This window comes from Sceloporus undulatus, chromosome 3 (assembly GCF_019175285.1).
Source record: "Sceloporus undulatus isolate JIND9_A2432 ecotype Alabama chromosome 3, SceUnd_v1.1, whole genome shotgun sequence".
NCBI lineage: Eukaryota > Metazoa > Chordata > Lepidosauria > Squamata > Phrynosomatidae > Sceloporus > Sceloporus undulatus.
The window spans coordinates 183,614,971-183,639,604 of NC_056524.1; the positions used below are offsets into that span (position 1 = coordinate 183,614,971).

Here is a 24,634-nt window from a genome sequence, read left to right on the forward strand (position 1 = left end):
AATGCTGTGGACAGAAAATGAGGACAGCACAGAGAATTTTTGCACACTATATTGAACTCTGATGAAAAGATTGGATGTGAACATTGTGGAGGGTTGTTGACATTATTTATACTCTGCAATTTCCCCAAATCTATACCAACAATAAAGAAGAATGTTGTAATAAAGTGGGGTTTTGCACTGAAAAGCATTGGCCAGTACAGACAGGCCAAAATAAAGCTGCTTCGGGTCACTTTGGAGGTATGCTGTTTAAATGACACATGCATCTTAAGAGGCCAGAAGTAGCACCAAAGCTGCACTCCAGTCCTTAGGACTGGAGCATGGCGTTGGGATGGCTTTTGGACTCTTAGGATGCATGCATCATTTAAACAGCATACCTCCAAAGTGACCCGAAGCAGCTTTATTTTGGCCTGTCTATGTTTCCTTTCAAGGAGTATATCTGCTCTTATGCTGTTGTTCCTAACAACACGTAAAACAACAGAAATAATTGCCTTCAAAAATAGAAATAAAAATCAGCCTTAAAACAATTAAAGCAAATTCATAACTTAACTCCAGAAAGAGCCAGTGTTCTCACAATTTTAGTTCCTCTTGAAAACATTGGAAACATTTTAGTGTTTTCACACTTTAGGCCTCTTTTGGTTTAACAGAAGACCACTGACTTTAGCTATCAGATAGATAGGATAGAATATACTCAAAGATAATGTTGTTTAAAAATGAGAAACAGGAGGAAAAGTATACTGGTTTTTCTTAGGTTAAAGAAACAGTATAAGACCAGATTATGAAGCACTGTATTAGACTTGGTCATGTTTTTGATTTTAATTATTCCAAGGCAAGAGACTTAGGGTTAATAAATGGTGGTCTAGAAGGCCCTTTAAAATGAAAAAAGAAGAAATGAGATAATGTAGTTGATCACAGAAACAAGGAACTATCAATTAAACACAGGAACAAGGAATTTGAATTGTTCTTGGGGTAAACAAGTGACATGAAAGGGATGGAAGACATTGTTGGAAATACTGTAGATATTTTCCAAGAATTGGGTAGCCTAAAGGGTAATGTGGACCAACTAGGTGACAGGTTTTGGCATATGAATTAGAAGGAGGATCCTAGTTCTATGGGTTGTAAAAATGATGCTTGGCCAGAAAACAGGGCCTTTATTTTTGGAGGTGGGGTCCAATGGCAGTGGGCAGTGGCAGTGAGACTCAAACAGGTTCTTGAAACTCATTTGCTTTCATTTTCTCTTGGGAACTAGGGTGCTCTCTGAGGCAATCCTTCAGCCTTGGACAACACTCCAGATGAGGGATTAGAGGATCTTCATTAGTGGTAGAGACATGGTGAGAGTGAGTTAAAGACTAGTCAAATGCTCTAAGACAGTGGTTCCCAACCTTTCTAATGCCACGACCTTTTAATACAGTTCCTCATGTTGTGGCGACCCCCAACCATACAATTATTTTCATTGCTACATGCAAATATGTGTTTTCCGATGGTCTTAGGCGACCCCTGTGAAAGGGTCGTTCGACCCCCAAAGGGGTCCCGACCCACAGGTAGGGAACCACTGCTCTAAGAGATTGTAATCTTTTATTTGGCTCTGCTTACTCTAGGTTTTTAAGAGTGAACTACACTATAGTTGTATCATTTCTGACTGACAGAGACCCTAAAACAAACCTATCATGGGGTTTTCTGGCACTGAGAGTGTGACTCTCCCAAGGTAACCCAATGGGTTTCCATGGCCAAGCAGTGAATCAAACCCCAATCTCCAGTATGCTGGTCTACGATCATAATAAACTATTGATTGATTGACTGATCTCCAGAGCCATAGCCCAACACTCAAACCATTACACCATGTTGGCTCTCAAACTATTAATAACTCATAAATTACACTTTACACATTAGATCTTTGTTTTTACTTTTTTAAAAAACAAATACCTACACCAAACTGGGTCTTGTCAAGAAAGAATGTGTCTTAACAGTAATCATTGAGGTCCTCCCTAAAATTTCAGACCATTTATTTCCTCTTTACAGTGTATCTGGTAATATAGTCCACAGCACTAGGGATAAATCTAGCAGGGGGTAGGGTGGGGGCTTTGACTACATCCTCAGATCTGCCTTACTGAAGAAGGAGGAGGAACAACATGGGAAAGAAAAAAAGAGAGAGAAGAACCAAGTCCAGAATTCTTCTACAGGCATTTAGATGAAGAGTTACTGAAGCTCCTTTACATAATCTCCAATCCTCTGCTTTATGTCAGTAGCACTAAGCTACAATTGCCACAGGAATCACTGATTAGAAACATGAATCCAAAGACCTAAACTATCATTAGAATAATTAAATCTTTCATCTTCCTATCCTCCTCTATACAAAATTATTTTGTGCTGAATGAAAGCCATGTGATTTACATTTCACTGATTCAAAATCCCCATTATATGATTTATATTCAGGATTAACCGTTGAATGAAGAGCATTTTCCTCTTCTGAACAAACCCACAACTGTGATTTGTCATACCAATCAAGTAAAACCCAATAAGCAATAATCAAAAACTATACTCTGAAGTTGTTTAATTTCCACTAGCCACAGTATCTCTGGTTTTGCATGTAACAACAAAACTTGGTTAGTTAAAAATGGGAACCAACAGCTTCCAGTCTTTTACTTAAGGAGGAAAGGAGAAATTCATGAGCTCAAGATTCACACATAAAACTAAAACCAAGATTTGCTCTGGACCAGAATTTGGATATTTGCTTCGAATGAATATAATCCTGCAGCATAGACTCCATATAGAGACAGACAATTGTCAGATGTCCAAGTAGGGTTCAGGAAAGGAAGAGGCACTAGGGACCACATCACAAACGTACGATGGATAACAGAGTGACCAAAATAATTCCAGAAAAAAAACATCAGCATGTGCTTTATAGACTATAGCAAGACCTTTGACTGTATAGATCAAGAAACCGTATACATGTGCATAATGTGAAGGCACATCTCTTTAGAAAAGACATTGATGATGGGGAAGGCAGAGTGCAGTAGAAAGAGAGGAAAACTGCCTGTGAGATGGATAGACTCAATCCGGGAGACCATGAGCCTGAGTCTGCAGGACCTGAGCAGAGAGGCAGAAGATAGGGCGACTTGGAGACGTCTCATTCACAGAGTTGCCATGAGTTGAGATTGACTGGAAGGCATCTAACAACAAAACAAAGTTTTTCATAAATGAGCATTGGGAGCAGAGCTCTGGGACCTATACTGTTCAATTATGGATTACCTCAGCATGGCATTATATTAATTTAACTTAAAAGTAACTTTTCAAGCTCTACTACAGAGATAATAGGGGAGGCTGATTCCTGATTTGCAAAGTCTGGTTTCCAGGTAACAACCTGCCTCACATACATGTCTTTTTGAACTACCTATTGTATTTCAATGCGCGCGCGCACACACGCACACACACCCCAATGTGACTACTGTTTAAAAATCCATCTACAGCAATGTACCTCTTGTGAGACTGTGAACTTCGGGGGGTGGGGGGAGAACAGAGTTACTCCTTGTTGATCACTTGATTTATTGTATTGCCAACAGGGCTTTCTGTTTGAACCTGCTATGATTGTAGAGTGAAGGAAGTATTGCTGACAAAAGTATGAGTTAGAGATCTAATATATGTATACAGTCTCAGTGGGAGAGAAATATGCATGGCAAAACTCAGTGAAAAGAAGCTGGAAGACACTTAAAAGCAAAGAACTGGTCTAGTAACAAAGCAGAAAAAAAAGAGGGGAAGAACAACAGAGAATAACTGAAGGCTGTTCTTTTTAAACAAAGAGATCTGCTGATGAAATAAATTATATATGGTGATACAGATGACATACACCAGAGGAAAGCAGGGAGAATCCAGGTCATCCTGGACAGAAATTTTGCCAACCATGAAAAGTTGCCAAGAAAGTGATGCCAACTTGTGTTCTGCAGAGCACTGCATGGGATTTTGCGGAAAAAGGTAAACCAAATGCCAAAGCTTATGAAAATAATTTAACTGTACAAAAAAGGGAGCGGATGCTAAATTCCCATACAAATAAAATGTCAGTCTTAACACTTCTTCTAAAATATTTATAACACGGCACTCCTGAGATATCAAATGCATCAACATATATTAATTTGTTTTATAGTTACAAGAGCACTTACGCACATATCTATACAGTTTAGTTCCATTAAAATAATGATTCTTCATTTTTTGCCAATTTCATATTACCAATGAGACAAGTTTGATTCCAAGTCATTTTAATAGCCACTTCCATCTTAATAAGAATTTTCCAGACAGCTATTTGACTATTGCAAATTAAATGACATGCCTTTTAATGTGTCCTGTTAAGTCTAAAAAATTACTATGCATAAATGCCAGTACTTTATCCTGTACCTAGACAGAAATGCAACCTTTCTGTAAGCCATAATGTTTGTTCTTAAAATAAATGCAATGCTAACACTTTGAACACTGCAGAGAAATTTCTGTATTCTGAGCCCTTTTGAAATCCAGTTACACTCAGCTGAGCTTTTGACTTATAGCAGTTGTATCACATTCCCGTTTTACCCCAAGAACCTATGCTGTGGAGAACATTTTATATATGTGGGAGGGCATTACATGCAAGGATTTCAGTTTAAGATACAAACTAGGACTATAAATTGACTTTGTATGTAAGACAAGGGCAGGTTTTGAGGCCAAAATTAAGGATTTTGATATGACCTTGGATAGGTTGAGGGGAAAACTTAGGGGCATGTAACAAGGGATGTAAAGGAGAATGCAAAAGAAAATGATGCCAAAACTTCCAAGATTCCTACAGGCACAAATGTTTGTGCTAACCCTAAAAGCTTGATGGATAAAGAGGAACTACAGTAAACGGTGATTGTGCAAATGAACGGGGGAGGCAATCAGGTGAAGGCATGGCTAAGAAAACATGTACATGACAAAAAGGATTAAAAGGCAAAGCAAAGAAAATGGTGACATGTAGCAGTGATAGTTGTCTTTAATTTTTCATTGTGATAACTTTGCCTAATTTTAACCCAGAAAAGCTGAGAAATATACACAAATGTCTTATTCTGTAGGGTAATTTAAGTTTCCTTTGGTAAGGAAACAAAATATTTAAATATTTAAAAAATGTCATAGACGTCAAAGCCAAGCCTCTTACGGTCTAGCTTTAAATTAGGAGAGTATCAGAAATATGCTCTTGTCTATGTTTTCTTAAGAATTAAGAGTGACTTCGGAAAAAAACAACAACAAAACACATAGCTTGTAGTTTAAAACAAAAGTTTACTAATGGCTTTAATCTATATTTACATAGAAGCTATATCCTAATCTAGCTAGTGAATAGTTCAGGTAAAAGAAATCTTTATCTGGATGTCTAAAAATGTTTGATTATGAGAATTTGCCTGAAGTATCTCTCATATCTAATAAGACCCTCAAACCAGTATGCAAAACAAATTAATAAAACAGATAAACAATAAACTAAATTCCATAGAAAACTTTTAACATTACAAAAGGTAGAGCTTTAAAGCTGCAGTTTCATATAGCACAGCAATTAAGAGCAGTTAAAATCAAATTGGAATTGATATGTTTTTATTGCCCAGATGAGAGACTCAATCAGTCTAATCCTTGACATCCTTGGATAGGAAATTCTACAATTTATACACTTCACAGGACATAAAGCAAGGCCTCCAAAGAGGACTGATTGTTGTTGTGTGCCTTCAAGTTATTTCCGACTTGACCCCAAGGCAAACCTAAAATGGGGTTTTCTGAGGTTGAGTGTGTGACTCATCCCAATGGGTTATCATGGTGGAGTGGGAAATCGAACCCTGGTCTCCAGTCCCCAGAGTGCAGTCCAACAAAATAAATTGGGGCCAGGATATCTGAAACATCAGCTTCTACTCCAGCATAACTGCCAATGTGAATCAATCCCCAAAGAGTGTAATTTTGCCTCAGGAAATGAGGACACTTCATCTTCCAGTGCAGGTAAACCAAGAAACCTGGGCCATACTGTGCAGCATGGGAAATCAGCTAATCTTGAATCTACTTCACCATCCTGGATTACCATTCTTCATCTTGGATACCAAAATAATGGTGCCTTAGATAGGCATGTAATTCAGAAGGAATAGTTTCGTTGTCCTTTCAACTGAACATTTGTTTTAAAATGGGGGAACACAATGACCTAGAGTAAAACATTTCTGTTCCAGGAGTAAGTATAAGATACGGACTATTGTTAAAATATCCCATAACAGTGTTGGTCATCTTTCTGTTTAGGACAGCCCTCTGGATCAAAGTTTTTTTCTTTTCTCTTTCTTTCTTTTCTTGCTACAATATGTTCAAAAATGAATGGCCTCTGAAGGTGTGGAACGCCTTTATACCATGTCTGAAGGACACTGGGAAACCCTGAGGGTGTTAAAAAAAATTCTCAAAATTAACTTGCCCCCAAACTTGCACTTCACCCTGTTTTGGTGGCCACTGCTGGTCACCCAAGAGTGACATTTTTTGAGAACGGAAATAAATAGGAAGTGATTGCAGCCTATTTCCTTTTGTTTAAAAAGGGCATCTCTAAAATGGCCCAGGAAGGTCCCAAAACATGATGTTAATGTCCCCCATGTCTCCTAGAGGAAATTTGGGTGAAATGTGGGAGGTTTTTTGTTTTTTAAAAAAAATGGAAACAGACACAATGGGAGTGTAGTCCTCCAAGGTCTCCTGCAGAGCTAATGAGACCCCTAGCTTTTCACAACTGCCCATCCCTAGTTCAGGACAGTGATGGGAATCATGGGGCCCTCCAAATGTTATTGGACTACAGCTCCCAGTGTTCTTTATCACTGGCTACACTAGCTAGGACTGTGAGCATGTGTTACAGTCCAGCAATAAAATTACCAGCTTGGTAGATGAAGGGAATGCTGGGGATATAATATATCTTGATTTCAGTAAGGCCTTTGACAAGGTTTCTCATGACATTCTTGCAAACAAGCTTGTAACATGTGGGCTAGACAATGAAATTGTTACATGGATTTGTAATTGGTTGACTGCCCGAGCCCAAAGGGTGCTCAACAATGGCTCCTTTTCATCCTGGAGAGAAGTGACCAGTGGGGTCCCACAGAGCTCTGTCCTGGGCCCAATGCTATTCAACATCTTTATCAATGACTTGGATGACAGAATTGGGGGCATACTTATCAAATTTGCAGATGACACCAAATTAGAAGGAATAGCTAATACTCCAGAAGACAGGATAAAAATTCAAAATGACCTGAATAAACTAGAAAGCTGGGCCAAAGTTAACAAAATGAAATTCAACACGGAGAAATGTAAGGTACTGAACTTAGGGCAGAAAAATAAAATGCACAGATATAGGATGGTGGACACCAGGCTGAATGAGACTACATGTAAAAGGGATCTTGGAGTCCAAGTAGACCACAAGTTGAACATGAGTGAACAGTGCAATGTGGCAGCTAAAAAGGCAATTTTAGGCTGCATCAATAAAAGTATAGTGTCTAGATCAAGAGAAGTAATAGTGCCACTATATTCTGCTTTGGTCAGGCCCCACCTGGAATATTGGGTCCAGTTCTGGGCATCACAATTCAGAAAGGACATTGAGAAACTGGAGCGTGTCCAAAGGAAAGCGATTAAAATGGTGAAAGGTCTGGAAACCATGCCCTATAAGGAATGACTTAGGGAGCTGGGGATGTTTAGCCTGGAGAAAAGAAGGTTAAGAGGCGATATGATAGCCCTGTTTAAATATTTGAAGGGATGTCATATTGAGGAGTGAGCAAGCTTGTTTTCTGCTGCTCCAGAGAACAGGACCCGAAACAATGGATGCAAGCTCCAGGAAAAGAGATTCTGACAGTAAGGGCTGTCCGACAGTGGAACAAACTCCCTCGGAGTGTAGTGGAGTCTCCTTCCTTGGACATCTTTAAGCAGAGGCTGGATGGCCATCTGTCCGGGATGCTTTGATTTGGGCTTCCTGCATGGCAGGGGATTGGACTGGATGGCCCTTGTGGTCTCTTCCAACTCTATGATTCTATGATTCTCATAGCTGGAAGGCCAGATGGTTCCCAACTGTGGTGTAGGAGCACTGAAGCAGAACAACATTCAGAAGGCACTGTTTCACCTAAGTCTGCAAAACACTGTAAGGATTTCTATCTATTTGGGCATGTTTCTTTCTGCAGCTGATGGATTTCAGCTTCATGTACGTGAAACTGGTGCCTTTCATGGTGGCCAATTTGTCACTAAAGAAGGCACTGGTTTTAGCTGCATGGAGACAAAATCCATCAATCTCAGGAAGAAACAAAGAGGGGGAAAACAACCTAGGAAGCCCAAGACTTTTTCAGTGTTCACAGAAGTCTTGCCTTTATTGTATCACAGGTCCAAGTCTCACGTTTTACTTTGCATTGAATCAGAGCTACCTGAGGACCAAAACGACTTGGAGCTTTACTTCTAACTTAATAAGTTACTTCTGGAAAGTTACTTCTAAGACAAATGGACCTTTTAGGTATAATGAATATAATGGTATGCTGAAGCCATCCATAACTGAGCAGTGTCAGCATAATGCTATGGTAGGATGGTATCATCCTCTAACTGCTCAATTAATGATGGCTTTAGCACTGTATTATTCATTTCTCTGTATTTGGCAGTCCTATCCAAGCTCAAGCATGCATACACATACCTTCAGGCAAACACTCATTTGTACTGTTTGGACTATGTCTCTTTAAAATAAATAGCATGAGCCCCATCTTTTCCTATTCTTTGCTTTCGAATAATTCAAAAAGGAAACATGTTGAGAATGGCTAAGGGTTAGGGTGTCCTTAACACATATGGCTAATTGAGGATGTGTACACTGTCATTCTATCTCTTATGGGAATTCCATTAATTCAAAATGTTATTTCCATTTTAGAGAAATATAACTGTGCTCATCAGTACTGGGACAGGTTGACAGGTTCAGCACCAATACCAATTCCAGAAAATGTACTGCAAAAATATTTTGTCATTGTATAAGTAATGTATGTTGTCTTCCAATTAAACAGTATGCTTTTTCAGGCATAAATGGGAACTACATGCAGATGTCAGTTCTGTGACAACTAAACACACAGAAAACATAAGAATCTGTCATCACCTTTTCAGTCAGGGAACAAATAAAGAGGCTCTTAGTATTACTGAGGATCAAGGAACACAAGGATACGTTCTGGTGTCAGTTTTAAAAAATGCAAACAACTATTTTATTCTCCTTTTCCAAGAATCCCAAAGCAGTATAATAAACCTTGTGTCTCACACTTCATGCACCATTATGAACAAACCCACACTAAAACAAGGCTTACTGTTATATTTACACAGCTCTGCATCACTGCTGGAAATAGGCTTTTCAGTATGATCCCACACACTCTGAAGTAAACCTAGTTGATTTCAGTGAGGCTTACTCCTGGTAAGTGGATACAATTTTATAGCCTTGCCAGGTTTGCTATACATACAGGTTGAACCTCCCTTATCCAAAATGCTTGGGACCAGAAGCAATTTGGATTTTCCCCCCAGATATTGGAATAGTTGCATATATGAGTACATAATATACACAGATATCTTGGAGCTTTACAAAGTATTATAGTCTTTTTTTAGTGAGTCCTTTCTTCTTGTGATGTGCCCAAAATATGAATTCAGTTCAGTCATCTTTGTTTCCAGGAAGAGTTCAGGCCTGATCTGCTCTTAGACCTATCCACTGGTCTTTTTAGCAGTCCATGGTATTCTCAGAACTCTTGTCCAGCACCATATCTCAAATCAGGTTTCTTCACTGTCCAGCTTTCACAATCATACACAGAAATGAGAAATACATGGCATGGACAATGTTAACTTTAGTATTTAATGATATATCCTTACAATTTATTATTCAGGATCGTGTCCAGTTCCTTCATAGCTGCCCTTCCAAGTCCCAGTGTTCTGATTTCTTAACTGCCTCTCTGCTCTGATTGATGATTGAGCCCAAGTATGGAAAATCATAAACTATTTCAATCTCTTCATCATCTACTTTAGCATTATACAGATTATCTGTGATCCTAATTTTTGGTATTTGATGTTCAGTTGTAAACCTGTCTTTGCACTTTCAGCAAAGATGAGGGATACTCAGCCTGTATATGCAAATAAATGAAAGTGGGAATATACAATGTCCAAACAAATCAAAGAGTTGTGAACTTCTTCCCTCTCCTAAAAAAATGGCAAAAGGGCATGATGAAGAAATGACTGATTTTTGACAGCTTGTTGAGCACATAGGGCACAATGCCAAAGCATTGCTCTGATTGCTAGAAAACCGAGGTCTTTGTAATTATTTTCCTTGCCACAGCTCCAGTGACCAGAAAGATGCAAAGAATGCAGTGTATGGAATCCAAAGGAAAAGTAGATATTGTCATAGGGTGAGGAATTAAGCACCTCTGTGTAGAAGCCATAGCTGGCTGAGGTAACTGGCAATGTCCAGAAGATTTCATGCCCCTTCACTGAATCGTTAGCTTTCATTTTTAGCTTTCATTTTTATAACAGTAGTCATCTTGTTACCCAAATTGTCTTTATGTGATCTGTTGAATCAGATATCACATAAAGACAATATCACTCACGGTTGACTCCAACTAGTCTATGAGCTCGCTGCTTTGGCCTGATAAAATCCTAGTTAATTCCACATCACCTTTAGCATCAAAAACTCCCTTTAATATGAAGTTGATATAAAAATATGAAGGGGACAAACGTATACCTAACACTCTAGTTCTTCTATCTGTGGGATGTAAAGAAAGCCATACAGGCAGTATTATGGGCCATATAGGGAGGAAACCTGCTCTCATTTTCCAGTTTACTAGTAGTGGTAAATAAGAGCAAAAACTCCTGAGATGACAAATATTTGGTATTAGTGCTGGGCTGAACACTTGGCCATATCTGCTCCTTGAATGGGGTTAAAGATCAAATGAAACTATACAAGCCCCTTTTGACATTATTCACTGCCACTGCCTGTATTTAGTGGTGCTGGCAATCCTTCTCCACCAGCTGGTGGCTGCTAATTTCCTGTCGAATCTCCCTCCTGATGATGTTCTATAGGAATTGGTGGGCACTGCATTACAGAATGTTCAGGAGGTGAGGCAATGGCAGCTGCTAGCTGGTGAACACTGAGAAAATGTCATGCTCTTTATGGTAGGTTCACCCCCACCTTAGCAGTGACCTCAAATCCTCAAATCAATCATGTGCCTCCACCAGATCACCCTTAAATGGTGTGGCAAAATAGGCATTGTTTCAGTTTAGCAATATGTGCCATTTATTTTTTTAAAAGTACACCATTTTGAATATTATTTATATGTAACAGAACTGTATACATAACAGGCAAACTATATTTAGTTCTGTCTCTTTATTCCCTTTCTCCACCCCTCACCCCACTCCTCTCTAATGGGACTACTTCCATTCCCACAGAAGTGTGATTTCATAGACATAATACTTGAATCTCACTTTTAAGACCTGAGAACTGCTGCTGACACACAGCTCTTGAAATGATTAAAAAAACAGTGAAGAAAAATATGAATACCTGCTCTTCCTTTTTATTTAAAGGTGATTTCAGTGAACATTAATAGAATGTACTGGAGCTGAAAAGGCCTCTCTTTTTAACATTCGTTTGCTTATTTGGGGTGTAAAATCTTTTTGAGAAATGCTTGCATGCAACAGCGAAGCCACATTCAAGAACAGCAACAATAATTCAGAAATGTTTTTTAAGAATGACTATACAATGCTCCACTTCAAACAGTGAATAATATTTTTAATCAATGGCTTCCAAAGAAGAATATGAAATAATAAGTCAGCTTGCTGAAATTTTCTACAGAGGTATATTATTATGAGGTTTTTTCCTGAACAATAATCCCCCTCTATTCCCAATAATATTCTCTGTGTCATTCACTATGTGCTAATTTCACTCATGACTTGACTGTTAAAATTAAGGTGGTTTTCAAAATTGATGGGCTGGAAAGTCATTCAAATACAGGCAATTGCCATGTGATTCACTGTTACCTAGAACAGATTTTCCCCCACTCTTCTTTCCTCTCAGGCTTAAGTAACAATCCTTTTTAAAAATAATGCCAAATCCAAGCACAATTGTTTATGTGCTCCAGCTGTGAACCATAAGTAATAATCTATTTAAAATGATCATCCAAAATTATTGGAGAAGAATAGATAATTTACTAGCAATTAAATTGTGACCAACAGCTGTGCCTAATTTGGAATAACCTGTCACATCAATCATCGGTTATTTTTGGAATTGAAACACATTCATTATATGTATGCCTTCACATGGATATACAGGAGGGGGGGAGAGACTCTTTTGGCCAGTATATCTGCAGCTGACCTAGAATAAAGAAGTTTATACAGTATAAACTAATGTAATTCTGGGTGCCTTGATCACTTCCACTTTCCACTGCTTTGTAGTCTAACAAGAAAATATTGTCACTAGTACTGAAATGAAGACAGAGCCGCAGTAGTTAAGATTTTAATAGGAACCATAACATTGTACTCTTCCCACCTGGCATCCCTACCAATTAGCATCATAAGCAACAGCCAAGTCATATGGTAGCTAAACATCAAATACACAGAGCTCATGAACATTAATCCTCAAAACAGTCTGTCACTCGTAGGAATATCTCCTGTCAGCAGGCCCTCAGTTTGAAAGACTTGAGAAGACATATCTCTTTCTCTCAATGGATGAGTGAACAAGACACTTCAATGAGCCCTAGTAGCCATGTCAAAGGAGGCAAAAATATCACAGGGCTTAGGGCAGGAGTGTGCAACTGCAGAGGGAATGCAATACTTTTTCTTTCATGCTCTGCAATGTAGCATTTCAACACATCAAAAGTAATATAACACCACTTCCAGATACCATTTTGAGCAATTTTTGGACAGTTTTCTTGGGGGAGGGTCTGGAGGGAATTAGGGAACTTTGAGGTGGTGGAGACCCAAGGATCACTGGCAACCCATGAGCTGCATGTTGCCTTCCAGTCTTGGAGTTGCTGGGTTTCCCAACAGTGCCAGTCAGCCTATGAAAACTTTGCTGCAAAATTCAGATTAATAAACCAATAGTACTGAAAAATGCACATGTGACCAAGACAAAGCAATGCAAAAAAATTCACAGGACAAGCAATAAAGGCATTTGCTGTTGTATGCCTTCAAGTTGTTTCTGACTAATGGCTTATGGATTTTTGTCAAGGTTTGTTCAGAGGGTTTTTTTTTTTTTTTTTTTTGCCTTTGCCTTCCTCTCAGGCTGAGAGAGTGTGACTGCCCAAGATCACTCTATGAGTTTCCATGGCTTTCACAAGCACATATAGAAAATGGAAATACAATGACGCGGACAATTCTAACTTTAGTATTCATTGATATATGATGACACTTCAGGATCTTGTCTAGCTATAACTAGACAAAATCCTAAATATCTAGATATATCATTGAAAACTACAATTAGGGTTGTCCATGTCATCATATTTTCAATTTCTACATATGGCTGTAATAGCTGGACAGTGAAGAAAGCTGATAAGAAGAAAATCAGCTCATTTGAAATGTGGTGGGAAAGAGTTCTATCGATACTATGGACTGCTAAAAAGACAAATAAATGGGGCCTGAACTCTCCCTAGAAGCCAAGGTGACTAAACTGAGACTGTTGTACTTTGGACATTTAATGAGAAGACATGACACACTAGAAAAGAAAATAATGCTTGGGAAGGTAAACAGCAGTAGGAAAAGAGGAAGACCACATTACAGATGTATAGACTCAATCAAGGAAGCCATACCCTGAATCTGCAAAATCTGAGCAAGGCTGTTGATGATAGAGTGATTTAGAAGGTCTCTCATTCACAGGGTCACCATAAGTCAAAGTCAACTTGACATCAGTAACCAACAGGCTAGCACTCTCAATTCACATCTTCTCTTCCAGTGCACCTGCAGCAAGGAGCTGGAAGCTTATGTTTCCAGTTTAAATTATCTGCAGTTTGTTATTATGTGTAGACCTAGACAACATGTGGTAGTCCTACCTATCTGTAGGGGGGGAGGGAATCAACATAAAATGATGGCATCTGATTCTCACTTTCACCGCTACATGTACATGAATGACAACAAGCCATAGCTAACCAGAAAATGATGTAAAGGTTTCAGCTGTACACCAACAAACGAGCAGCAGGCTTACACTTAGACAATCTGAACACGAGGGGACAACAAGAGATCTGTGTAACTTCTAAACTTCTTCTATTTACAAGATATATATATCAGGGTACATAATTATAAAAGACATCAACAATAGACAATATGCATCAGACAAGTGGATAATAACAGTCCATGTGAACAATGTTGCTAATTTGAGCAGTGAAAATGGTTCTACTGCTGCAACATAATATTAAAGTTCAAAAACTAAACAGCAATAATAATAGATGATGCTTGGAACAAACCAACTTGAAGTAGGAACTGGTAATATTAGCTGGTAGCAGGGTCCTTTATGGGTTGAATACCAACGGGACGGCTACCTCCGGAGTCCTGTGTGGCCGTTTCGACTCACCAAGGTCTTCATCAGCATATAAATTTCATAACCGGATTAATATTGTACATTATGTGTTCCATACTACAACATTGAACAGCTTGACTTGACTGATAAGAATAATGCTGGTAAATAGAAGAAGTTTAGAAGTTACACAGATCTCTTGTTGTCCCCTCGTGTTCAGATTGTCTAAGGTTTCAGCTGTGCCAGTGGAAGTGAAGGGAAGGAAGCACATGAGATTACACATCACACTAAACCATCACATCAACATTACATCTGAACCCTGTCTCTTGCCCTCATATCTCTCTCCTTTTTCACATGCCATCCATAAATTGATTCCTTTTTCACATAGAAGGCTGAGATTTCCACACATACAATGAAAATGCATACGAAAAGGTCAGACATACATCATTTTGTCATAGATGCATCAAACATACCTCTCCAACTGGCCTGTTGTGCACACACATACAGCAGCCCATGGAGCACTATGTGTTTATATACAAGAATATGCTGTACACATGTCTGAATAAACATATGGTGGAGAGGGGTCATACACATATTCATTTTAGGCACAGGGCAGTTTGAAAACGTCTCTGTTCACCACCTGAAAAGCAGAAGTGGATAAACTTTTATGGGTAACCTGTCAGTAGATGTATGTTACCAGTGCCCATAATGAAGCCAGTGGTGGACTGGGCTATAGCCCAAACTATTAAGTCACACCATTTCCCCCCTCTGTTACCCTCTTCTCTCACACTCCAGCCTTCCCAACCAGCAAGCTACTGAGTAAGGGCCATCCATTCTTGCAGACTTCTGAACTGACTCCTTTCAGAGTGCTTCTGAAATTAGGCAGAGGGCCACATGAGATCAAGCCAAGGGCCTCAGTACCATAAGACTAGGAAGTTTATCGCACCGGGGTTAAAACGTTCCCTGGTGTGTTCTAACGTGCACGAGCGGGGCCGCGCACGCAGCATGACGGGAACACGATGGGGCCCAGAACACCATTTTACCGCACAGCGGAATGCCACTTTTGCCGCTGGGCGTTCCCATCGCGTTCCCATTGAATTCCAGAGGGCTCCATTTCTGGGAACTGTTTCAAAGCATCCCCAGAAATGGCGTCCCCTGGAACTCAATGGGAACGTGATGGGAATGCCTGGCAGCAAAGGTGGCATTCCGCTGTGCGGTAAACTGGCGTTCTGGGCCCCATCGCATTCCCATCACGCTCCATGCGTGGCCCCGCTTGTACACATTAGAACGCACCGGGGAACGTTTTAACCCCGGTGTGATAAACTTCCAGAAGTGGCCTATCACAATCTACAGCATAAGAAGAGAAAGTCTTCCCAATTTGGGGTGGCCATAAATATGTCACTGCCTGTAAGATTTTGTGAAAACTTTAAGGTCACTAGACACATTACCCAGATGGATGAAATTATTCTAAAACATTTGACATCTCTTCAGAACAGCTTGCTTTCCACTTAGTTTGAAGAAGAGATTGCTTTATTTCCAATTGGTTTCAGCATTTCTCAGTTGAGTGGACATTTAGACAATAGTATGGAAAGAAGACAGTTTATCAATGTTTGCTACACTGACTGTGTCAGCATAAAACGCTACACTAGAATTGCTAAGAAATCTCTCTTGATGTCAACAAGCAGCCTGTTAGCACAAAGAAAAGCTTTGTGTTACCAACTGGACCTAGACTTCTGGCTACTGCCTCTTCTAAATACACAGATTGCAAAGCTAGGATTTTAAACTGACTTATGGATCTAATATTGTCAAGACTGTCAAGCCATGGACCAGGTTCAGCCGTAACACTAAGTTTTTTGGTCTCTATAAGTTTATAATTATTTTAGCTGTTCTCTGGCTTTGAAAAGGAAGAAGCGAGAACAATCAGCATCAATAAGCCAAAGTTCTCAGTGATTCCAATGTAACATTTTATATGAATGTGGCCATTTTTTCACCTCTCCTTTTCCCCTCAAAGCCTGCCTCTTCTCAATCATCTGTGGATATTACATCTGATAAGACAATTTTCTCCAGGGTTACTTTCTTCCTTCAGTATCTTGCCTGCAATGTTTCTTAAATAAATTTGAAGTGTGCACATTTTTGCTTTAAATCTCAGTTCTTTATCTCCTCAGTTCTGTCAGGCAGAAAGCAACGTATGGCTTATGACGGCTTTCGTCATAAGTTACAGAAGGGCTTTTTCATAAGGCTTACAGCAGAACAATATGAGAAATAGAATTCCAAGTAAATAATTCTCACTCTTGGCACTTCATACAGGAAGTTTTAGAAAATAGTACCCATAAGCAAGATGGCAGTAACAAATAACTGGTTCATTACACCAACATTACCTTTCTAAAGGGTAGCAATGCCATTAGTCTGTTGACATCAGAGAGTATAATAACTCTTTCTGTGTAGTTATTTCAATTAATATAATAGGAGGAAGAGATTTTATCCAAGAGAAGGACACACAATTAAGCCTGAGGGTGAAGAGCCATAAAATACAAGCATGCCTCGCTTTAAAGCACTTTGATTTCACTTCACCAATACAACACTTTTCAATTGGACAACAGAGAGTAATTTTATTTTTTTATTTATTTACGGTATTTATGCCCCACTCTTCAGCCCTAAAGGCTCTCAGAGCAGCTTACAGATAGTTATTCAGATGGTTCCCTGCCCTCAGGTTTACAATCTAAAATGACACGACAGAAAAGAAGGGAATGGTAGTGGGGAAGGGGATCAAATCCAGTGGTCTTTGACACTATTTTGCATGAGGTGGCCACTGAACAAAAGAACACTGAAGATACATTTCCACTGAACAAGAATTCATCAAGTACTTCTGTTTTATCTCCTTTGGTTTAAATAAGGACGAGGCTTTTTGTTGTTTTTGTTGTTAACTGCTTTTGAGTCATTCCTGACTCATGGTGACCCTGTGGATGACACATTTTCAAGGGACTGAGTGCCCAAACTAAAAGGCATTCATCACCTGGTGCTGGAATGCCTTTTAGTTTGGGCACTAAAAGGTTCACCCATCACTGACCTAAGGCATTGTAGCCAATTTGTGACTAAGATAATTATAAATAATGTTTAACATTTGTTAAATATTAAATAAGCATTTGGCTTTATCCTTTGATTGTGAACAAGAACAGAATACCCACAGAACTTAATAGAAACTATCAAAAATGAGAAGAACTACTAGGTGCACAACTTCTGGCAAACAGACCTTTAGGGCAAAATTCCAGCCCTTAAGGTACCCAGATTATCTGAACGAAACAGGTGGAGAAATCCTCTAAAACCAAATGATATATAGGGATATATAGGGATAATCACTCATTCATTTATATACTTGGCACAGATTTTTTACTTTTATGTGATGAATAAAATATACCACAGAAATAAACAAGTACCTCAGTACTGAAATCTGTTTATATAGTCACCTTCATTTTTAGAAAATAAAAAAGATTACTTTGATTTATTTATTTTTAAATGCAGAGATAGCCAGCCTCTATATCCAGAAACCGGCTTTTGTCTTTCACATCTTCGTGCTATTGCTTCTCTCAAATCTTAGAACTTTTTTTTACCATCTTACCACTTTTCGTAGTGAAAATGCGATTATTGGCCACTGCTTAAAGATTCATTGGTTGGCTACTGCTTTTCATCTCACCGTCACTTCTCTGCACTAATTTGTAGAATGAGGTGATTTTTTATTATTATATAAATAATTTGGACCATGCATAGTTGAGAAGTCACTGCCTTCTCTATATGGGTGAGCAGAAGAATGTGGTAAGGATAAGAAAGCCTGTTTTTGGTGGCCACACAACTATGGACTGAACTCATCAAAGCCTATAGCTGTTGAATAAATTGTGTAATTTCCTTCTTCGTTTTTTGTTCTAGATAACACACATTTTCCTTTTAAACATACTTGTTGCCATGAATATTTAGAGCATGGTTGAAAGGGGGTGGGTAAAAATAGAATACACCAACCAGTATCTCCAACTGGCTTACATTATACTGAAAAACATGTATAAATCTTGAACTATGTCTCTCCTATAGTGTATAAATGAAGACAATTTGTTGTGTAGTCTCCTTTCTCTGACACTTAATCAAATTTGGCAGTTTGACCATGTAGGTCATATTCCATAACTTACATATCCATTCTGACTTGGTTGGTGAAAAAGATTTTCCCCAGTTATTAGAAATGTAGAGCATCATTTCTAAGTTTTCCCAAGGTCAGTTTTATTTGCATGATGAGATCTCTAGGGAATGACACAAGTACTCTAGTTTACACCTCATCCAAATATAACAGCCTATACTTGAGATACATTTCAATTCTTGTTCGCTTATATTCTTTATCTCCTTTCCATCCAACCTTTTTCCATTACTCCTTTTTTAAATCTCTGCCTCGGTGTAATCTTCTGATTATTAAAATTTATTCCTCCCCTCGCCAGAACACACAACTAAAGCTTATCCTACAAAGTTTGAAAAGGTGACTGGCAGAAAAATACAATTTGACAGTTATTCCATGCTGTCAAACATATAATCCAATAAAAATAGAATATTTTATTTGAACATATAATGCAATGAGAAATATCACTGTTTTGTTACATGCAAATGCATTAGAACGATTACTTCAAAGTCAGATGAGATCAGTGATAGTTTTACAAGGGGCATTTTGGATGGATGAAAGATATTTGCAATGATCTAACACCATTTTTAAAAAACGTATCCTCCCCTTAAACCACAACATTGTTACATATTTGTCTTCTATAGATGTTCCACAGTTCTGTGCATCAACCACTTGGCACCTATACTTCAGCATGCACTTTTTCTGTGTACCTTTGTTCTTTCACTTTATAAAACTGAAAACAAAGGTCCCACTCACCACATATTAGCTGGTTTTCTTTCAGATTCCGAATTGGTGTTCCCTGTAAACTCCTTGGGAAAGCGCAAACAGTTTCTTCTGATATCCGCACTGAGGCATTTCTAGCCCAGTATAACAGCCATTTGAGATTACAGTCACAGATGAGAGAATCAGTAGAGAAATGTCTGAAAGCAAAGTCCAAACTAATAAATATTTATCCTTTTGAAATTGTTTTTATGCAATACTTGTCATATGTAACTCATGGTCTCATTTTACAAACTCTCAATTGCCTATTCTCAGATTATTTTCTGCTATTCCACAGTCTTCCACACTTACCTAGACAGCAAAAATAAACTGTATGTTCTGAATGTGCACGATTCTTCACTTCCAAAATGTAATCCTATCTATCTTGCATGGTGATAAACATAGTGGCTCATGTAGTCAGCAAAATTGCCTACAATCATATTTATGTTACGTGTGAAGTGGGGCGGGGAGGCCACTAATATGTCATATCTCAGAGTCTCACTGAAGTCCAGTGTCATTCTGTGCCCCCTCCAAACAGTTTTGCTTTGTTTGTGGAATAGGAACCCATTCCTATTCTCTTTGTGTTCTTTCTACATTTGGTATCAATTTTGTTTGTTTGTTTGTTAAAGAAATATTTCCCAGGATCTACTTCATTAATTCAGGTATTCAGGATGTATGAGACATTAGCCACCAGAATAAAGACTCAAGACAGCAACATGGAATTACTTCACACCAACTCTCTATTGCATTAACTGCAACTGCAATGGAACATGAAAAAATAATCTCAAATAAAGAGGGGGCTGCAAACAAAATGGAGGGTAGTTATTAATACCACAATGGTGACAAAAGCATGAGAAGTGGCATCATCCTGATTCCAAAGAATAATTCAAAAAAAGAAGCCTCCCCATTCACCATCCCCAAAGAGTAACCTCTAAGGAAGTGGGGAAGACACTCAAAAAGGTGTTTCAGGATATGCTAGTCTTAGGTGGTGTTTGCATGAGCCAGAATACTCCAGGAGTAGCCCAGAGTATTCTAACTCTGAAGCTGCTCTCACATTGTGCCACTGAGCAGTTATTCAGACATACGTCCCACTGTGCTGCCTAGCACTGTTGACACTTGAGCAAGTTGTTCGCTTTGAGATCAGAACAAGGCACCCAGCATCAATCATATGGTTGGGCACCTCCTTCTGACATCAGAGCGAGCACATCAGCAGCACTGGATGGCACAGCAGAATACATTGTAAACAGTTACCCAGCACCATGATGGAGGGCTCTAGATTCTCTTAGGAGATCCAGACCAAAAGGTGATTTGCTAAAATACATTTTAAGGAACTGGGGACTTGGCCTTGTCTCATATGGACTGTTCTCCAGGAGGACAGGGGGAGGCTGTGTTATTTGGCCCATGCAGACATGGTCTTAAGTCCACAGTCCCTGATCGTTCTGTCAACAGGAGAATAAAATGCAAATCAAACCAAATCTGAAACCCCTTTATTCTTCAGATAGTATGAAGCAAATGAAGAAAGAGAATCTGGAAGACAATCTAAGATCCTTCCCAAAATTCCTATGTGCAACTAGTATCTCATACTATTTTAGGGAAAAATTCAAAGATATAGCCATGTTAGTCTGTAGAATCAGCAGGTAGAGGGATCTTGTAGCACCTTTGAGACTAACTAAAGAAAGAAGCTGGCAGCATGAGTTTCCATAGTCTTAAGTGTGGGACCACTCAGGCACATCATCAATGAACTATAACCTATTCTGGACAATAATGCTGGTCCTTCAAGGACTCTTGGTGGCAGACCTTTACTTGCCTACATACAGCCTCCAAACCTCAAATAGGTACTCACCTACAGGAAGACACAAGACACCTACAGGAAGACACAGATGGGACACTGGTACTAAGCCTTCCCACAATCTAAGATGACAACTCTGTCCACACTTTGATCCAGGAAATGTCATCTCAAGATCTAATGATATCACCCATAATAGGAAGACCGTCACATGCTCATCCTCCAATGTGATTTATGCCATTTTATGTCATGAATGTGATTCAAAGGCTTTCACATGTGGCTCCATCTCCCTTCTGAAGCCTCAAACAGCTTTAGCAACCTCTCTGAGGCACTGGAAGGGCAGGAGAATGCATGTTCCCCAAGCAGAGAGCTGCTTGTGGAAAGAGGCAGCTCTCCATCCCAGAAAGGGGCAGGGTTGTCATGTGCACCCTTCCCAGGAGAAATTTTATGTCAACTACCTCCTTGCAGACTGTAGTGAACATGTAACTATTAATGTTGCTAAATTCCTTGCAGCTGCTATTATCTGTCATAAAAAGTTTTTAATACAGATGCAGTAACTTTTATGTAAGTGATAATGGCCATTTTTGTTTTTAGTCAATATGTAGTATAATGTTTGGATTATCTTAATCTATATAAATATGAGTGAATTGATTTTTTTTCTTTTTAAAACAATTTTCAGTGCTAAAGGGCTAATATCTTGTTCCAGTTTCTCAATCCTTTTTGAATTGTGGTGCCCAGAATTGGACATAGTATTCCAGGTGTGGCCTGACCAGAGCAGAATAGAGTGGCACTATTACTTCCCTTGATCTAGACACTATACTTCTATTGGTGCAGCCTAAAACTGCATTGGCCTTGTTAGCTGCCGCATCACACTGTTGACTCATATTCAACTTGTAGTCTACTTGGACTTCTAGATCCCTTTCATATGTAGTCTCATTCAGCCAGGTGTCCCCCATCCTATATCTGTGCATTTCATTTTTCCACCCTAAGTGCAGAACCTTACATTTCTCAGTGTTGAATTCCATTTTAGTTAGTCTCAAAGGTGCTACAAGATATCTCTACATGCTATTTTAGAGAAGAGTTGGAGGGAGCCAGAAAGCCCAGAAAGCATTGGGGGTAAAGGGCCTCAGATCCTTTTCAAGCCATGTAATACCTGATGCCTCATAATATCAGCCCACACTAAAAAGAGTAGTGGCCAAAAAACTCTCATAACAGGGCTACAGAGCAAGCTCATGGCCAAAATCCACAAGTTTGATTATTTTAAATGGGATTCACTTCACTTCTGAATGTTTGGGTACTATGGAAACACTTGGTATACTTGGTATACTTTTTTTATCTCCTCTTAGCCTGCAATGCTACACGCAGTATTTTTTTAGATCTGCACGTATGAATGTATGTATATGTGGCCTAAGAATTATATGTGCCTATTTCTGTCTGTGTGTACAGGGTGTCCCCAAAATGTATACATCCATAACAGTTTCTTCTTGTGGGGGTACCTTAAAAATAGAGTTTCTGTCACAAAATTAAATACACTTGCAGAATTAAAGATTACAATAGTAGAGAAGTGTCACAAGATTACAAGAGAAACTTTAAGTGATGTTTGCAACTCTGTACTTCAACAATGTGAGCAGTGCTTTGCTGTACTGTACAGGGAAGACAATTTGAACACCTTACATAAAAATGTATTTTAAGATGGAATATGTAACTCTGATTAAATCATTATTATAATATTTGTTCAAGATACATGTATTTACTTAGCCTTCAAATAATCACCATAGATATTACCATCTGTTAAAGGATATACAGAGATCTAGGAGTCTTAGTAGATCTCAAGCTAAGCATGAGTCAACAGTGTGATACAGGAGCTGCTAAAACCAGTATGATCCTAGGCTACATCTATAGGAGTATAGTGGCTAGATTGATAATAGTACCACTCTATTCCATTTTGGTCAGACCTCACCTGGAATACTGTGTCCAGGTCTGGGCACCACAATTCAAGAGGGATATTGACAAACTGGAGCATCAAAATAGTAAAACATGCAGAAACCACGGCATAGGAGTGGCTTAGGGAGCTAGGTATGTTGTTGTTGTTATTACATTTATTTGTATCCCACTCTTTCCCCAGAACTGGGACTCAGAGCGGCTTCACAATATTAAAAGAAAATACAGTACAATTAAAAACATAGAAAAGAGGTGCATTAAAAAGGAATTAAATTAATACAATGTTAAAATAGATAGCTATTAAAAGAATAAAATACATTTTTAAAAGATAAAACTGTATAAAACACTTTAAAATGAAACAACATCCCAAGCCGGTCCATTACAAACATTCAGTTTTAAAAGCCAACAAGCTGGAGGTCATTCTGGTCTCCCTAGGAAAGGAATTCCAGAGTCTAGGGGAAGCCACCGAGAAGGCCCTCTCTCATATCCCCACCAACTGTGCTTGTGGTGGTGGTGAGACAGAGAGAAGGGCTTGGGGAAAACAACATTAAGAGGTGACATGACATCCATGTTTAAATATCTGAGGGGATGGAATATTGAGGAAGGAAGAAGCTTGTTTTCAGCTGCTCCAGAGACTGTGGGACATGGAGCAATGGATTCACACTACAGAAAAAGAGATTCCACCTAATCATTAGGAAGAGCTTCCTGACAGTGGGAGCTGTTCAACAGTGGAATATGCTTCCACAGAGTGTAGTAGGGTATCCTTCTTTGGAGGTTTTAAAACAAAGGCTGGATCACCATTTGTTGGGAGTGCTTTGATTGTGTAGTCTTTCATGGCAAGAGAAAAAAGATTCCACTTAATCTTGAACCTGGATGGCCCTTGTGTCTCCTCCAACTCTATGATTTTATGCATACATTTTTGGGACATGCTCTCTGTGTGTATGTATGCATGCATGTATAATGTGTATGTTATGTATATGTGTGTGCACATTCATATATGCACAGACATCTGTGTATAGAGATATCACACTTATTTAAATGTATGGACCTCATCCATCTGGAAAGCCATATGACCACCCACTGAGAGACTTACAGCTATTGCAATGAGATACAGCATTTAAAGGTTTTAGTAAGAAAGGTGTGGGTAGAAGGAATCTATTTTCAGAATTATTCAGCCAAGTCTGGTCTTTGTTCTTGATCTGGTCTGGGAATTATGAATTTGCATTTTAGGTGAAAAAATGGGAATGGTCACATCAATGAACATTTTTCTGGTTAGGGAAAATGACCCTTCAATCCTTCTGACTTTGACAGACCTCAATTACAGTTTTACAATTCCATAATCCCAATGTATTATGACTAATTCCACTTCTAATTCAGTGCAGTCAATAAAAGTCTAAGAACCACAATATTTAACTTCAATATGCATACAATAATAGAACGTTATTTGCCCTCTACACTCTAGTTAATTTTTCATCAGTCTTTTTATTGTTTAATAAAAAATTTCTTATTTGCTAACAAGGAT

The 24,634-nt window shown here is 38.8% G+C and overlaps 1 protein-coding gene across 2 annotated transcripts in view; it reads right to left on the minus strand.

The window, feature by feature from the left end:
* Positions 1-24,634, minus strand: part of ADGRA1 (adhesion G protein-coupled receptor A1) — a 484,111-nt gene that overhangs the window by 282,196 nt on the left and 177,281 nt on the right. For both annotated transcript variants that reach the window (XM_042458649.1, XM_042458648.1), the window contains exon 6: positions 19,383-19,546. In XM_042458649.1, coding sequence (XP_042314583.1) covers positions 19,383-19,546 — 164 coding nt within the window. The remainder of the gene's footprint in view (positions 1-19,382; positions 19,547-24,634) is intronic.